Raw genomic sequence first — 19,017 nt, forward strand, 5'->3', positions numbered from 1 at the left:
TATCAAGAAACAATATAAAATGTAAAAAAACATATTCGATCAACACAAATATCTGACATAAGTTTTTTACCAGCAAATATTACAAAAGATGTTAAACTATGTCTTTTAATATAAAAAAAATACTTTATAAATAAATAATTCAGTAAACAAGGAATAATATAACATAAATGAACCATTATACCTGAAAAAAGTAAAAAAACACATTAGTAACAGATTTTGAAATATTATTTGAAAACTAAGCTTACAAATACATGCCAGGTTTAAAATTATATTTTCACCCGTGTAGAGTTTTCGTTCACAAACCTTTTGAAACAAAAAAATGTAGGTTATAGATTAGGCGAATAATCTGGTTACAAACGATTGGGAGCCTTATGATTTTTGAACGAAACATATGCCTTTTAAAAAAGAAACAATGAAATTTAAACCTAGTAAATTTAATAAGTTTTTTAATTCTAACAATAATTAGAATAATTAATATCATAATTACATTAATAAGTCACAAAATTATAAAAATCAATACCATTGATTAAAATTTATGGTGAATATGTGAAAATTAGATTTATGAAACGTTGATGACATGGAAGCCTATATGGACAACCTAGGTGAAGGACATGTGGACAAAATTATGTTGCTTTAATATATTAGTTTGATTAGATGCTCGTTAAATCAATTACTACTGTTTGACTAATATTATACCAAATAAAGGAATGTTTTAAATATAATAAACTAATATTTTAATTATTATAACAATTAGGTTCCTATTCATATATAATAAGATTTTCAAATTTTAAATTGATAGGTCATAAAACTAAATTAATATTAGTGAAACTTGGAAAAAGGCGTATTAGGAACAAAAAATCACAATATATAAACATAATTTTAAGTAACAAACATATTAAAAATCATATCGATTAACCGATAATTTAAAAAAATCATACCTTTAAACCCTAAATAGATTAAAACATAAATCAATTAATATGAATATTAAAATATCAAATCTATTAATCATTAGTATAAAAAATCATGCAATTAAACCCTAAATCCAATAACAATGAATCAAGTTGATGCTGTTCTTCACAAAAATCGATTAAACACTAAAATATAAATCATACCTGATAATTGCAAACGATGAACATATTTGATGTTGTTTGGATTATGAAACTGACGAATCATGAAGAACCGGTTATAGATGAGGCGAAAAATCTGGTTACAAACGATGGGGAGCGTTATGATTTTTGAACGAAGCATGTACCTTTTAAAGAAGAAACGATGAACAATTTTAACCTAGTAAATTTAATAAGTTTTATAATTCTAACAATAATTAGAATAATTAATATCATAATTACAATAATAAGTTACAAAAATATAAAAGTCAATAACATTGATTAAAATTTTATTGTGAATATATGGAAAATAGATTTATGGAAGGTTGATGACATGGAAGCCTATGTGGACAATTTAGGTGAAGGACATGTGGACAAAATTGTGTTGTTTTAATATATTAGTTAGATTAGATTAGATATTGTTCTTCACCAAAAATCTATTAAACACTAAAATATAAATCATGCCTGATAATTGTAAACGATTAACATATTTGATGTTGTTTGGATTATGAAACCGACAAATCAAGAAGAACATGTTATAAATGAGGCGAAGAATCTGGTTACAAAGGATGGGGAGCGTTATAATTTTTGAACGAAGCATGTGCTCTTTAAAGAAGAAACGATGAACAATTTAAACCTAGTAAATTTAATAAGTTTTATAATTCTAACAATAATTAGAATAATTAATATCATAATTACAATAATAAGTTACAAAAATATAAAATTCAATAACATTGATTAAAATTATATTGTGAATATGTAAAAAATAGATTTATGGAATGTTGATAACATGGAAGCCTATGTGGACAACTTAGATGAATGACATGTGGACAAATTTGTTTTGCTTTAATATAGTAGTTAGATTATATTAGATGTTGTTATTCACAAAAATCGATTAAAAATTAAATATAAATCATACCTGATAATTGCAACCGATGAACATATTTGATGTTGTTTGGATTATGAAACCGACAAATAATAAAGAACCGGTTATAGATGAGGCGAATAATCTGGTTACAAAGGATGGGGAGCGTTATGATTTTTGAACAAAACATGTGCCTTTTAAAGAAGAAACGATGAACAATTTAAACCTAGTAAATTTAATAAGTTTTATAATTCTAACAATAATTAGAATAATTAATATCATAATTACATTAATAAGTTACAAAAATACAAAAGTCAATACCATTTATTAAAATTTTATTGTGAATATGTGGAAAATAGATTTATGGAAGGTTGATGACATGGAAGCTTATGTGGACAATTTAGGTGAAGGACATGTGGACAAAATTGTGTTGTTTTAATATATTAGTTAGATTAGATTAGATATTGTTCTTCACCAAAAATCTATTAAACACTAAAATATAAATCATGCCTAATAATTATAAACGATGAACATATTTGATGTTGTTTGGATTATGAAACTGACAAATCAAGAAGAACATGTTATAGATGAGGCGAATAATCTGGTTACAAAGGATGTGGAGCGTTATAATTTTTGAACGAAGTATGTGCCCTTTAAAAAAGAAACGATGAACAATTTAAACCTAGTAAATTTAATAAGTTTTATAATTCTAACAATAATTAGAATAATTAATATCATAATTACAATAATAAGTTACAAAAATATAAAATTCAATGCCATTGATTAAAATTATATTGTGAATATGTAAAAAATAGATTTATGGAATGTTGATAACATGGAAGCCTATGTGGACAACTTAGATGAATGACATGTGGACAAATTTGTTTTGCTTTAATATAGTAGTTAGATTATATTATATGTTGTTATTCACAAAAATCAATTAAACACTAAAATATAAATCATGCCTGATAATTGCAAACGATGAACGTATTTGATGTTGTTTGGATTAAGAAACCGACAAATCATGAAAAACCGGTTATAAATGAGGCGAAGAATCTGGTTACAAAGGATGGAGAGCGTTATGATTTTTGAACGAAGCATGTGCCTTTTAAAGAAGAAACGATGAACAATTTAAACCTAGTAAATTTAATAAGTTTTATAATTCTAACAATAATTAGAATAATTAATATCATAATTACAATAATAAGTTACAAAAATATAAAATTCAATAACATTGATTAAAATTATATTGTGAATATGTAAAAAATAGATTTATGGAAGGTTGATGACATGGAAGCCTATGTGGACAACTTAGGTGAAGGACATGTGGACAAAATTGTGTTGTTTTAATATATTAGTTAGATTACATTAGATTAGATGTTGTTCTTCACAAAAATCTATTAAACACTAAAATATAAATCATGCCTGATAATTGCAAACGATGAACGTATTTGATGTTGTTTGGATTAAGAAACCGACAAATCATGAATAACCGGTTATAATTGAGGCGAAGAATCTGGTTACAAATGATGGAGAGCGTTATGATTTTTGAACGAAGCATGTGCCTTTTAAAGAAGAAACGATGAACAATTTAAACCTAGTAAATTTAATAAGTTTTATAATTCTAACAATAATTAGAATAATTAATATCATAATTACAATAATAAGTTACAAAAATATAAAATTCAATAACATTGATTAAAATTATATTGTGAATATGTAAAAAATAGATTTATGGAAGGTTGATGACATGGAAGCCTATGTGGACAACTTAGGTGAAGGACATGTGGACAAAATTGTGTTGTTTTAATATATTAGTTAGATTACATTAGATTAGATGTTGTTCTTCACAAAAATCTATTAAACACTAAAATATAAATCATACCTGATAATTGCAAACGATGAACATATTTGATGTTGTTTGGATTATGAAACTGACAAATCATGAAGAACCGGTTATAGATGAGGCGAAGAATTTGGTTACAAACGATGGGGAGCGTTATGATTTTTGAACGAAGCATGTGCCATTTAAAGAAGAAACGATGAAAAATTTAAACCTAGTAAATTTAATAATTTTTATAATTCTAACAATAATTAGAATAATTAATATTATAATTACATTAATAATTTATAAATATAAAAGTTAATACCATTGATTAAAATTTTATTATAAATATGTGGAAAATAGATTTATGTGGAAAATATATGCTTTAAAAAAAATTAAAAGAAAAAGAAAAAAAAGAAACCTTAAAAAAGCATAATGGTTGGATAATTCATATATTTTTTTAAGCATCTTCTTTGCTTTCCAATTTATGGGTTCCTTTATTTCCACTCTCAACTCTCAACCCCCCACCCTTTCCCTCTAGTGTTTCTCAACCTCATATTATTATTATTATTATTATTATTATTATTATTATTATTATCACTCAACTATATTCATCATAATAATCTTTCTTTCAGCTGAAAACTCTTGCTTCAATTCTCAATTTCTGTAAGTTTCCATCTTTCTCACATTATTATTATTATTATTATTATTAACAATTACGTTTCTTTGATCAGAAAGTTTATAGCTTTTCAAGAATCAAGCTTTAATTATTTTCAAGAATTCTGGTTAGTGAGCTGTGTTAAGAAAGTTTATTAAGATAATAAATCATTGCATTTTCTATTTTTTTGTGTAAAATTTCTAGAATTACATTTTTTTTTCTCTTTAGACTCTATTTCAAGATAATAAATCTCTTTACATTTTTTCAAGAATTCTATTTTTTTAAATAAATTTCAAGATTTTTTTGGTAACATTTTTATTAACAGAATGTATTTATAAAAATATTGTATTTCAATTATAATATTGAGTTTCCTTAGTTATCTTTGGAGGTTAAATTCCGTTATTTTGGTCAATGATTTAGCCCTGTTCTTGATTTTCTTGAAACTTAATAAAAAGCCTCCTGCTTTGATCTCTTGTTTGCAGGAATTATTTGGGATTTTCAAGAATTCTGTACTTGTTCTTAGTGGGCTGTGTTAAGAGATTGGATTATTGCAAAATTTTCAAGAAATTGGCTTCATGTAAAATTCAAGAAATTGGGTTCTTGTAAATTCAAGAAATTTGCTTTTTTATAAAATTTCAAGAAATTGGGATTTTATAAAAAAATCAAGATTTTGGGTTTTTTCTAAAATTTCATGAAATTTGGTTTCTTTTATAAAAATTCAAGAAATTGGGCTTTTATAAAATTTCAAGCTTTTGGGTTTTTTTGGTTAAATTTCATGAAATTTGCTTTCTTTTTATAAAATATCAAGAAATTGAGCCTTTATAAAATTTCAAGATTTTGGGTTTTTTTTTGTACAAAATTCATGAAATTTGGTTTCTTTTATAAATATAAAATTGCAAGAACTGGAGGTTAAATTTCTTGAAACTTTGTTTAATGATTTAGCCCTGTTCTTGATTTTCTTGAAATTTTATATAAAAAAAAGCTCCTTGCTTTAATTTCTAATTTATAAACCCATGGGACTTTGCCATGGAAAACCCAGTCAAACCCTCGAAAGTCAACTCGAAAGCACCGATTTCGCAACCGAAACCGAACCAACGACACATACTTCAACCGGGAAATCATCAAACTTTCCATATTACAGCCCGAGTCCGTTTCACAACAGCTCAGCATTCAGGAACTCACCTGCTAACTCTAGTGTTAGTTCAACACCTTTACGCATATTTAAACGTTCGTTCGCACCACCATCGCCTGCAAAACATATTAGATCTTTGCTTGCTAGAAGACACGGGTCCATTAAGCCTAATGAAGCTTCAATCCCTGAAGGAAATGAGTTTGTGGTTGGGTTAGATAAGAATTTTGGGTATTCTAAACAGCTATTAACTTATTATGAGCTCAGTGAAGAAGTCGGCCGAGGGCATTTTGGGTATACTTGTGTTGCAAAGGGGAAGAAAGGGAGTATGAAGGGTCAAGATGTTGCGGTTAAAGTTATCCCCAAATCAAAGGTTTGATTTTATCTTTTTTGTTAATAAGCATTTAACATTCTTTGGGTTGTGTTTTGAAACTCTTACTTGTTTAGGTTGACTTTTTTGGTCAAACTGAATACATGTTGACTTAATAACTGAAATTAGGCGTGTAAACGAGCTGAACGTTGAGTAAACTGTTCGCGAACACTAATTTTTGTTAATATAGAACGAATATGAACACGTGACTTGTTCGCTCCTTTTTCTTGGTGGACGTTCGTTTAGTTCATTCGTTTGTGTTCGTTCGTTTATTTTCATTTATGGCTGCTAGTTTATGTTTGTTTGAGTTCGTTCGTTTGCATATTCATTTAAAATCTTTAGAACCATTACAGTCTAGTTTTATGATTGCCATTACAGTTTATTATAGTTTTAATAATTTTGTATGGCCAACACATTTATTTTCTTGTTTACTGTTAATTGGCATTCATTCAGTTCATCTGTAGTTAATTGTGTTTGCTTGTTTACTCTCGTGAACCATTTGTTTACACTATTACGAACGAACACACTCATTTTCTTAGCGAACGATCACGGACAAGAAAACTCCATTCGATTAATTTTTCGTGTTTGATCATTTGCTTGATTACAGCTAAAAGAACTAACACGAACATGCTCCGTAGTCCGTCCTTGTTCGTTCAATTTGTTTACAGGCCTAGTTGAAATAAAGACTTAAACTTGTATTACATTAAACTTAATTAAATCCACTAAAACAATAAACCCTTTGCCATCTATGTTATGTTTTTTTTCTTTTTCTAATAATATTCTTGATTTTGTTTAGATGACAACGGTAATTGCCATTGAAGACGCACGGAGAGAAGTGAAAATTTTAAGGGCTTTAACTGGTCATGACAATCTAGTTCAATTTTATGATGTTTTCGAGGATCAAGATAATGTTTATATAGTTATGGAGTAAGTATATACTCTTTAATAATTTATTACTATTGGAGGGTGTTTTAGACCGTTCACATTAGATGCTTTACTATTACATGATATGTTTTACCCTTTTGTAGGTTATGTAAAGGTGGTGAACTACTAGACCGGATACTTGCAAGGTATGCGGTTAATATTATTTACGGTTAACCATGATCAACATGTTGCTCAAATTGTAAATACTTGTGTCTGCAGGGGTGGTAAATACTCTGAAGAAGATGCGAAGGCCATTATGGTCCAAATTTTAAGAGTCACCGCGTATTGTCATCTTCAAGGTGTGGTTCACCGTGATCTCAAGCCCGAGGTATAGTCATTAGTCGAAGCTTTTAATAAACTACATGTCAAAGTCAAACGCTGCTTTTCTAAACATATAAAAAACATTACAAGAAATCGACTTGCAAATCCCAAATTATTTGCTAACAGTTTCTTTTTTTTCATTTCAGAACTTTTTGTTTATATCTAAAGACGAGCATTCAATCCTTAAAGCCATTGACTTTGGACTCTCTGACTATGTAAAGCCAGGTCAAAGTCTTGAACTTTAATTGATATGGTTCGGTTTTACCATGTTTGATTATGTCTGACCGATCGTTAAATATATGTAGATGAAAGATTGAATGATATTGTTGGAAGCGCATACTATGTAGCTCCCGAGGTTCTGCATAGATCTTATGGAACCGAAGCTGACATGTGGAGTATTGGTGTTATCGCTTATATTCTTTTATGTGGAAGTCGGCCTTTTTGGGCCCGCACGGAGTCCGGAATCTTCCGAGCCGTTCTGAAGGCGGACCCAAGTTTCGCTGAAGCCCCATGGCCTTCTTTGTCAACTGAGGCCGTTGACTTTGTCAAAAGATTGTTAAACAAAGATTATCGAAAAAGACTAACCGCTTCTCAAGCTCTAAGTAAGTTTCAATGCCTTTAAAGGAATATTGTGAAACCGAATCAATATTATCAACCTACTTGTCACATGTCTAAAACACCCTTTTTATAAAATAAAGGAATCTTGTGAAACCGAATCAAAGCGATCAACCTACTCGCGAAATGTCCGAAATAACCTTTTCTGTAGAATAAAGGCATCTTATGAAACCAAATCTTGGCGATCAACCTACTTGCGAAATGTCTGAAATACCCTTTTTATAGAACAAAAGAATCTGTGAAAGCAAAATGATGCTATCAACCTACTTACAAAATGTCTAAAATACCCTTTTTTATATATAATAAAAGAATCTTGTGAAGCCAAATATGTATAAAAAGACCCTTTTTTTATAGTTTTAAAAGAATCTTGTGAAACCAAATCGATCTGATCAACCTACTTGTTAAAGAATCTTGTCAAGCCAAAATAATTTACACGCTAAATGTCTATAATGCCCTGATGTTTGTTATGTTTGCTTGTTTAGGTCATCCTTGGCTGGCCAATTATCATGATGTGAGAATACCTTTGGATATGATCATTTACAAGAGCGTAAAAGCATATATATGTTCATCTCCTTTAAGAAAAGCCGCTTTAGGGGTATGCACACCTTTTAATTAAAATGTTTTGACTCCTTGACTTTCCGGGTCAATCCAAATATTAATATTAAGTTAACTTATAGTTAAACTTATTATCCTACTTGGCAGGCTGTTGCAAAGACTTTGACAGTTACTGATCTAGGTTATCTTCGTGACCAATTCGTGTCATTAGGGCCGAATAAAAACGGATTCGTATTCATGCAAAATTTCAAATCAGTACGTCTTTTTCTAATATTTTTTTAATGAAATTAATGGTTAATAATATGTGATCACAAGTGATAATTTGTTTTCTTGTTAAAAATCTGCAGGCTTTATTGAAGAATTGTACCGAGGCAGTGAAGGATTCACACGTGCTCGAATTTGTTCATATGGTTATTTACTAAAATACCCTTTTAGTGGTCAAGGTTAATAAAAAACTGAAACAAAGGAAACTTTATATGAACATTTTGATATTTTTTATAGGTGAGTTCTCTTCAATATAAAAAAATGGATTTTGAGGAATTTGGAGCAGCAGCCATAAGCATTCATCAGTTAGAAGCAATGGAAAACTGGGAGCAAGTTGCACGTCGTGCGTATGAGCTCTTTGAGAAAGATGGAAATCGCCCTATCATGATTGAAGAACTTGCTTCGGTATGCATCTAACTAGCGATGTAAACGAGCCAAGCTCGAGCTCGTTTAATTTACAAGAGCTTGATCTCGGCTTGTCAATAGTTTTTCAAGACTGAGATCGATTCGTTTTAACTTATGATGGCTCGAGCTCGGCTCGTTTTTATATTGCTTTATTATTTTTATAATACCCCCCCCCCCCCCCAAAAAAAAAAATCCCTGAAAACACTTTTTTCTAGTTACAAATTTTCAAATGTAAAAAAATCACTTCATCTCGTCAAAAAACTCTGAAACCGCCACTGTTTCAGTACATATATCTTTCTCGAATATTAAAAATTAAATTTATTTATTATTAACGTTTTTTTTAAATGTAGGAACTTGGGCTTAGCCCGTCGATACCAGTTCATGTGGTTCTTGAAGACTGGATTAGACACGCAGATGGGAAGCTTAGTTTCTTAGGGTTTGTTCGGCTTCTACATGGAGCCTCATCGCGCGCGCTCCAAAAAGCTTGAAATACAAATATAAAAAAAATAATAAAATTATCACTACACCATCTGAACACAGGCTTGTTCACCCAAAAGGCCATTTGCAGCAAACTCATTTTCAAATTGTGTCAAAATAGAGTATTGTACATAATGTAGGCCTCAATGTGTTTAGTTTGCTAATTCTGAAATTTGTGGTTTTTTAATGGTTATTTTCTGGTTTTAAGTTTATTTTGATGTTATGTAACTTAAAAAACATTTTTATGTTATCTTAATAATGGTTTAAACAACCTGGTTGAGTGTATTGTCTTTTTTTTTTTTATGTTATGGAAGAACCATTTTTTTTTGAACAACCAACGAATAAAGCCCGGCTACTTGTGGTAAATCAATGCAAAAGGTGACCCCATACGCCTGCGATCGCAGACAACGCTAGGTAGTTCAAGCCTACCATCTCAAGTTCCGGGGGCAACCTGCCACCCAAAGACCTACTGTGATGAATCCTGTTTGAGATGTGATTTAAATTTGATACCTTATGGCATAAGTGATGTATATATGTGTGAACCCTCGGGTGGGCAAAAGTGAAATTGCACTAATTTTGACGTTATTTTACTAATCTCGTGAAAATAACGTTAAAAGTGACGGACGGTTAATCAGGCATCATGTAGTGGCGTTGATAGCCGAAAGACAAGGGTACATGCACCGATCAGCCGGTGTCCCGATGATTGAGTGCTATGTGCCTTATGTCCAAGGCTTGATGCAAAACTACTATCGAGCCGGGGGTCTCACCGGAAGCAGCCTCTCTATCCTTATGGGATAGAGGTAAGGCTGTCTACATCTTACCCTCCTCAGACCCTACTATAGCTTTGCTATTGGTGGGATATACTGAGTACGATGATGACCTTATAACATATGGTCCAAAACCCTTAAATGCTGGTTGAGCTAAAGCTCATTGGCATTTAATGGAAAGACTAAGCGTCATTCACTTAATTTAACATATTTTAGTTAGTGACTTATATTAACTATGATCTTTTTATCTACTGAATGACACAATTTAGCCTATTTTACCCACTCTCCCTTTTTTTAACATTTATAATTTTTTTACAACTTTATTTACTATAAAAATTACACCATAAAATAGATAAAATTGTTATTACATGTATGTAATGAACAATTACATATACGTAATAATATGAACATGTTGAATTATTTTCTCGATCATGAGATTCATCTCTTAAATACCTTAAATTTTTATAAAAAAAAATCACCCAAGTTTTGGTATCCGATGCAAAATTCTAATGAAACTTAGCTTGAACTTGGTGAAAGTTTTCATAGCAAGTGTTGTTCGGTTTATTTGTACATACTTTAGTTCGTTAACTTAGTTGTTTTATTCGTTTAGAGTAGGAACTTTGGTACTTCATACGTGTTTATTATATCTCATGTCACAGGTACTTAACGTGCTTAATTTGGACCTGTACGAGCACAGGATGAAGACCCGGGATGTCCAGCATGCGAATTGAGACACAAAACGGATCTGCTAAGTGAAGCCACCCATCACGTAGCGCGATGGGTATGGAAGGCAGGGCATCGCGCTACGCGATGACATTTAATATATTTAATTGGCGTTGACTTTTGGTCCATCGCGCTACGCGATGGACTAGGGAGGAGATCATCGCGCTACGCGATGGTCCCCACAGTCGAGAAAGTTAGGGTTTGATTGTATATTATGTTTTTATGACTTTAAACGCCCCCATTGAGTTTCCAGAGCAGTTTTAGAGAGGAATAGCAGCCTACCATCACTTCCATTCATCTCAAGGCCATCTACATGTTCCAGATCATCATAATCGAAGACCGAGAGATGCCGAGACGCGGCTAGATCCTTTGAATCATACCCGGGATGTATAATTTGTAATCTTTCAGTTTATTTCTCATGTATTAGAACAACTATTTGTAATTATCTTGATGTTAATCTATAAGTATTGATGTTTAGTATGTTCGTGCATTCAGTCGGTTTAGGTTTTTGTCGATCAGAACGATTAGTTTGTCGGTTGCTATAATAATTGCTCATAGGATTGTATTGACTAGTTATTTGCGAGAAAGCATACATTTGCCCTTAGTTGAGTCACACTGGCAGGGATTGTTTGATAACCGGTACCGTGTGTTAGCGATCGTGGATGCCTAAGGTTTAACCGGTTAGTCAGTCTGTATTTGACACAAGATAGTTAATCTGTTAAGTTGCATGAGATTACTGTTAGTTTGCTTACTTGAATTCCCGGGTGTGATTTGCTTGTTTAATTGATTAAATCTTTGATTACTTGTTTGTTTATTATAAAACCCAATCTTTTGCTAGTGTGATCAGCACTGTTAATTGAATTACTTCATAATGCTATCAGTTTCACTGCACACTGACCACATACTCCTCGTGGTTCGACACCTTACTTACCCTAGCTTACTTAGGTGATTAGGAACACCGATTTACTTGTTTTTGACTAGATAGCAACAGGCTAGCATCAAAATGGCGCTGTTACTGGGGAGTTAGTGCGTTTAGTGTTTTTCTGTTAGTTGATTTCTTTGCTTAATTTGGTTTAATCTAGTTGTTATTTTTAAGTTTATTTTAGTTTATTTTCCCAGTTTACACGGGGTGTGTTATTTGTGTAGGTAACAAGTTTATGCGCACCCACCACCCAGGGAGAAATTCCCCACTGATTTACGAGCCAGAAATTGAACGTGTAGGTAACAAGTTTTAGCCCCGAACAATACCCCTCGTCACCGACAGTCGATTATCCGAGATTTAGATGATGTTAGTGTTTACACTGAGGATGAAGAAGAGGGGGATCAGGAAGAACAGGAACCGAGGAATGATGGTAGTAACGGGGATGACCGGAGGGGTAGAAAGAATGATGGGTTTGAGCCGAGAAATGAAGATGAGGTTGTTCGGAATGAAGAGGTAGAGGAACCAATTAGGGGGAGAGGTGATAGGTGGAGAAACCAAGATAGGGACGGTATTGGAAGATATCGGGAAGATCGGAGACAACCGATACAGGTTAACAGAGGAGGTTTTGAGGAACCGAGGACCAGACGAAGGAATTATGGGCCGCCGGTTCAGGGTGTAAACAGTCGGTTCAGACTGGCGATTTCAGATGGTGCTTCACCGATTGTCCCACAGGTTCACGTACAGGGGCAACTGACATTAAAATCCCGTCCATCCTATATTAATATAGTTCCTCATTCTCACGGGGTGGCGTCGGAAGAACCGTATTCACACTTATCAGATTTTGTAGCTATTTGCGGGTCTATCGGTGACGGTACATATGATCAGGATGAGGTTCGGTTGCAGTTATTCCAGTTTTTATTAAAATACAAAGCCAAACACTGGTTCAAATCGCTACCATTGCACAGTATTGAGAACTGGGGTGAGATGCAGCAAGTTTTTCTTAATGAGTACTATTCACAGTCGAAGACTAGCGAAGCCCGGATTGAGATTCGACACTTTTCACAGTAACCAGGTGAGTTGTTTCATGAGGCATTTACTCGTTATACGGAAATGATTAGGAAATGCACGCACCATCAGATTGAGTTGTGGGAGTTGGTTAAGTGTTTTGTTGATGGGTTGACATACGAGGACAGAAAACACTTGAAGGCTTCGTGTAACGGGCAGTTGTTGAATCAGCCCGAGGAGGATTACTGGGATTTTTAGGAGTTTATGTGTGAAGATTCCAAATCATAAGCAGCTGCAGAACGAAGATGAAAACACGGGGTTACCAGATCAGTTAAATCAGCATCGAGTGATAAGAGAGAATTGCAGAGTTGGAAAGAGAACTTGCGGGTTATAGAGGAGAGAAAAAGAAAGAGGTTGGCAAAGTTGGGGTGAAATTCCCGGTTTGTGCATATTGTGGTGAATTGGGCATAAGTTAGAAGATGCCCTGGGTTTGATGAGGACGAGTATCCCGACGAGGAGGAAGTTAGTTACGCGTACGGGGATTCCAAGGGCCAAGGGTTCAATTCGAACACTTATCACCCGGGCCTAAGGAATCAGCCGAATTTCAGATATGGGAACACCTCGAGTCAATCGAATCCGAATTTTCAGGGGTCCAGTCAGAACCGACAGCAAAACAGCTACCGCCAGGGCAGTTCGAACAGTCAGAAAAACAGTCGGGGATATAACATATATGGTTACTAGGGTAACAGTTTGTCGGGTAATCAGAATCAGGTAGTTCGGGTAGTTCAGACGAGTCGGTACATTCAAAACTCGATGCGTTGTTGAAGCTTGTGTCAGATAATTAGAAGGAAATGCAGAAACAGTTTGAGTTGAGGGATAAGTATTCAGAGGCAATGTCGAAACAGATCGGTCAGCTTGCAACAGACATGGCAAAGTTGCAGAAAAATGCAGGTCAGTTACCGAGTGATACCACAGTGAACCCGTAGCACTTCAGTTCGAGTTCGAAAAAGCACGTTAATCAGGTAAGTATTTTAAGAAATGGTAAAAAGTATGACAATAAGGTTGGGGGTTCACCACCTCAGGTCGATGGGGGTGGTGAAAGACATTGATGAAACAGTCATCAGCGATGACGAATCATAACCGGTTTTAACTGAACATAATAAAAGTGAAATTAAAATTAACGAACCGGTTCTGAAGGATGGTAACAACAATTCTAAGGACAAGGTGAAGGTTAAAACCTTCCCCTATCCCAATGCTTTGTTGTCGCCATCAAAAGCGAAGATGGCATCTAAACAGGGCCCACAGCAGGAAGAAATGTGGGAAATGTTTAGACAAGTTAAAATTAATATTCCTCTTTTAGATGCCATAAAACAAGTTCTCGCCTATGAAAAGTACTTGAAAGATTTGTGCACACAGAAACAGAACCGAAAGATTCCTAAACAGATTGATTTAATAGATAATGTGAGTGCAATTCTTTCGGATGCTCTTCCACCTAAGCTACAAGATCTGGGGGCGCCCATTATATCCATTCAGGTGGAGTGATTTTAAAATGACACAGCATTCTTAGATCTTGGAGCTAGCATTAGCATCCTCCCGGGAAGTTTGTATGATCAGTATGACTTCGGTCCGCTTCTGGCAACCGCGACCACGGTTGTGCTCGCAGACCAGACACCGAAACTTCCCCGGGGAATGTTACACAATGTGATTGTCAAGGTGGAAGATTTTTACTTTTCAGTTGACTTTTTGGTTCTCGATTATGTTTCGGGTGAGAGAACCAGCGTTATCATCGGTAGGCCATTTTTGGCCACCGCAAATGCCAAAATCGATTGTCGAACCGATACTGTAGACTTGGCATTTGGTAGCCATAAGCTTAGACTTAATGTTTTCACACATGTAAATAATTCTCCGGTTGATGATGAATGCTTTATGGCGGACATTATTGACGAGTACATTCCGTTATACGACTCGGTCGTGGACATGGTTGGCACAACGGAGACGTGCTTTATGTTTGACAGGTTACAGGTGGAAACAGATAAACAACTGGAAGAGAAGGAGATAAGGCTGGAGGTTGCAACTTTACGGGGAGATTGACCCCTGTGGTCGGTTCAGGTGGAATCGCTACCCGAGAAGATCGATACCGGGTTGAAGCCATCTTTACAGGAGGCACCGAAAGTGGAGCTAAAGGAGCTACTAAGGCACTTGAAATACGTGTTTTTGGGTAAGAATGATACATTGCCTGTTATTATAGCTTTTAACTTGTCTTTGGAACAGGAATCTGCTTTGCTGAAGGTGCTGGTTGCGAATAAGGAGGCGATCGGGTGGACCATCGCGGATCTGAAAGGGATTAGTTCCTCGATTGTTATGCACAAAATTCTTACAAATCCGGATGTGAAACCCGCGCATGATGCACAAAGACGGTTGAACCCAAACATGCGAGAGGTTGTGAAGAAGAAGGTGGTGAAGTGGCTTGATGCTGGTATTATTTTCGCCATTTCAGGCTGCACGTGTGTGAGCCCGACTCAGACAGTTCCGAAGAAGGCGGGCATCCAAGTCGTCAAGGACGACTCAGGTAACGAGGTTGCCACCCAGCCGGTAACCGGGTGACGTATTTGCATTGATTATCGAAAACTGAGCGCGGTAACATGGAAAGATCACTTTCTGCTTCAGTTTATCGATCAGATTGTTGAAAAGCTATTAGGTCAGAAATTTTATTGTTTTTTTAAACGGTTATTCGGGTTATAACCAGATAGCTATCAATCTTGAAGATCAGAAATTTTAGTACTTTTTTCTAACTCCATCTACTTTTATTCGTTAAGTCAGAGACATTTTGATCATTTTTTTCTTTTCTTTTAAACACCTTCCTCGCCCTCTAAATAATCGATTTATTAACTCAATAACCCAATAATAATAATATCCAGGTACAATAACATTAAACCCTTAACATCAATGCTTTCCACCAATCCAATCTAACTCACTCCTTCATCATCCATGGATATCAAAGGAAACTTATTCTTCATTTACACACTCCAAAGCTTCAACGTTTCTATATTTCCAACACAACTTCTAAACCTACCGAATCAACACATCTCTCAATTAGGTTACTTGATGAGCTAGTCAAGAACCTAACGGAATTGGTGAGCTCGGTTATTATTATTGGGTTTTTAGTGAATTTTGGTAATTTAGAGATGACGGAGATGATGCGGTGGCGATGGAAATGACGGAGGTAGGTGAAGATGGTGAATGTAAGTGGTTGGTGCAGCGGCGGCTTGGTGCTTTTTCCGACGAGTAGAAGATAGGTGCGGCGGTGCTAAAGTTCGTTTTACGGCGAACATAATGTACATTTTTCCGGAGAGAAGAAGGTGGGTGTAGTGATGTGAAGAAACACTAATTGACCCCGGGCAGATTACGGATAATCTGGGGGTTAAATAGATGTTTCCCACGAGGGGTTAGATCCGGCAAAGATGGTTCTTCAGATGACCTGCAAAACAGACACCGTGAGCTCGTCACTTAGAAGGGGGGGGGGGTACCTCCTTGTGACCACCCTCCGGCGTGAGAATCAGACTAGATTGCTCTTGAATATAAGTGTATATTAAGAGATTGCAAGAAAAGATAAGATGTGATAAGGTAATGTAATATGTCCATACCATTCCAAGGTGTTGGAGTATTTATAGCCGAAGGTAGGTTTCCAAGCAGGTACAGCCGGCTGAATAGTATTCCTGTTCTGCCAACTGTGGGCTACGCACGTGCCATGCTGGTGGTTGGTGGGTAGGCAGCGGCTGATAGTGACCAGGCCGGCTGTGTACTATTCCTGTTCCACCAACTGCAGGCTATGCACGTCCTCCGACAGGTTGGTGAGTAGGCAGCGGCTGATAGTGACATACAGTACAAGAGCGTGCTGCTCGTCATACTGTTGTCAGTGAGCTGTCGTATCTTTGGTCAGATCTTTTGTCCATACCTCGTCAGGTACAGTACAAAAGATCCTCCAGTATCGTACGGACTGGCTCATTTGTGCGGGAGTGTTCCCGGCTTTATGCGGGAGTGTTCCCGGCTTGCTCACTCCTTCTTCAGGTGACATTACTGAATTATTTAAGAGTTAAGTGCCTTGTGCGTGTAGCCTTGCTGCGCGGGTAGCCTTCCCTGATGGCTAGTATCCGTTGCTGCGGGAACAGGCGGAGTACGTCGACCATTGGGAGGCTTTTCCTGCGGGAACAGCTTGCGTACTGCGCGTAAGGACGTCACGTCTCTGAGCATGGTGGGTCATGCGGATCCAGTTGGTTTCTGCGCAGACGTCTCTTCAAGGTGAGTCTTGCGAGTTTAGCCTTTGCGCAGACGTCCCTGTTGAAGGTGAGTCTTGCGGGTTCAACTGCGCAGACGTCCCTCTTTGAGGTGAGTCTTGAGGGTCCAATTGGGCTCTGCTGGGACCTACTTCTTCAAGTCCCCCCAGTCCAATGTTCTTCTCATGAATTGTTAATAAGTGAGGTGAACTTTTGGACTTAAGCAAAGGGTTTTGAAAAGGGTTTAGTTTTAAGGTTTTCCATGGGGATTCTTCCCGCGGAAGTCCTAATGTCACGTGCAGAAATTCCCGACTTTTCTGCTTGATTTTTGGGTATGATGCGGGTAGGTCTGTAACCTCCTCGCAAGTCAGGAGCGTTGAGTTCCACTTGTATAGATTCTCCATGAGGTTTTGGTAGTTTTGAACATAGTGATCAATTATGTTAAAACAACCAATTCCATCTTGGAGCTTCAATCTAGTTCTCGACGTTCCCGCTATGCGGGGATGTTATTCCCGTTTCCGCAAGCATGGCCCAGAAGATCCTTCTTGGTTTCAATTCCCTGCGGAGTGCTAGGTATGTGAAGGGTTTCGCCTTGACACTGTACCCGCACTCGTCTTATAGTTACTTTACTTCCAAGGTATTCCTGGCTTCAATTCCCTGCGGGTGCTAAGTATGTGAAGGGTTTTGCCTTGACACTGTACCCGCACCCGTCTTATAGTTACTTGGTCGGCTAGGTATTCTTGGCTTCAATTCCCTGCAGGTGCTAAGTATGTGAAGGGTTTTGCCTTAACACTGTACTCGCACCTGTCTTATAGTTACTTGGTTGCCAAGGTAAGGGGTATAGTCCCGCTTACTTTTGAATCTTTTTGAAATTCGAAGAGTTGGTGAAAGGATAAGAACAGTCCAAACTGTTGAAACGTCGTCCGACGGTTTCTTCTGACAGTGTCAGGACGTGCAGGAAGTTATGACGACGTGACAGTATATGGTCATTCCAGACGCTTTTTCAGGCGCGTGGGCGCGAGTTTTTGGGCGCGTGGCCGCGAAGTTTACGGCACGCGTCCTGTCAACAGCTGTTGCCAGCTTGCTTTTTCCACGTGTCATAGTTTCATTGCACCAGCGTTTTCCTCTCTCTTCCGCATTAAATTCATCGCATTCATTGCGATGAGTATATAAAGGGAGGAGAGGTTGCATCTTAACTCACAGTTTCACCTCTCTTCTTCTTCTAAACGATTTCCGACGAATACTCTAACTTTTCTGTCGAGCATTCTCCTGAAATCGTTCTTGTTTACATCCCAAACATGTCTTCTCATGATCCTAAGGTTACTGTCGAGGAGTCCGATGTATACCTCGAGAATCCGTCGTCCACGTCGGACAAGGATGACAAGAGTACTGCTGGCGAGTGCCAGTGTGCTCTTCCGGTCGACCTCTATCAGTACGTCGTCAGGAAGTTCATGCTCGAGCCTTTCGAGCCTGAGTTTCCTGCACCTCATCAGACGGTGTACGATGCCCCCAAGGGCAAGATAGGGGTGTACGCTGCATTCTTCGTCTATGGGAATCTCAGGTTCCCATTGACGAAGTTTGTATACCGTGTTCTGGAGAGACACGGTGTGCATCTGACTGAGGTACACCCAATGGCGATCGCCAAGATCCGCCATTTCGAGTGGGTGTGTCTCATTCTGGGTGTGGAGCCCCATGTTGACCGCCTGATGACCTTCTATTCCTGGAGGTGCATCCAGGGGTGGTATACCTTGGTCAATCGGATCAAGGGTTTGAAGATCTGCGCTACCGAGCACAGTCTTCGATCTTGGAAATGGG

General features: G+C 36.3%; 1 protein-coding gene across 1 annotated transcript; it reads left to right on the top strand.

The window, feature by feature from the left end:
• Positions 1 to 5,320: 5,320 nt before the first annotated feature.
• Positions 5,321 to 9,731, top strand: LOC143547535 (CDPK-related kinase 7-like). Its single transcript, XM_077038936.1, has 11 exons — positions 5,321 to 5,953; positions 6,747 to 6,877; positions 6,979 to 7,020; positions 7,094 to 7,202; positions 7,342 to 7,420; positions 7,501 to 7,797; positions 8,293 to 8,405; positions 8,513 to 8,620; positions 8,713 to 8,775; positions 8,867 to 9,034; positions 9,385 to 9,731. Exons 1-11 carry the CDS (start codon positions 5,465 to 5,467, stop codon positions 9,520 to 9,522), a joined length of 1,737 nt encoding a protein of 578 aa, XP_076895051.1. The 5' UTR covers positions 5,321 to 5,464; the 3' UTR covers positions 9,523 to 9,731.
• The last annotated feature ends 9,286 nt before the right edge of the window (positions 9,732 to 19,017 follow it).

This window comes from Bidens hawaiensis, unplaced genomic scaffold, assembly GCF_021521415.1.
Source record: "Bidens hawaiensis isolate Kalapana, Puna unplaced genomic scaffold, B.hawaiensis_p1.1 tig00014729_1, whole genome shotgun sequence".
Lineage (NCBI taxonomy): Eukaryota > Viridiplantae > Streptophyta > Magnoliopsida > Asterales > Asteraceae > Bidens > Bidens hawaiensis.

What these genes read in the sequence shown, in the direction of transcription:
- LOC143547535 (XM_077038936.1), top strand. Translation starts at nt 5,465, where the DNA reads ATGGGACTTTGCCATGGAAAACCCAGTCAAACCCTCGAAAGTCAACTC. An exon ending in AACCGCTTCTCAAGCTCTAA is followed by an intron (nt 7,798 to 8,292) that starts GTAAGTTTCAAT and finishes TTGCTTGTTTAG; the next exon opens with GTCATCCTTGGCTGGCCAAT. An exon ending in TGCTCGAATTTGTTCATATG is followed by an intron (nt 8,776 to 8,866) that starts GTTATTTACTAA and finishes TATTTTTTATAG; the next exon opens with GTGAGTTCTCTTCAATATAA.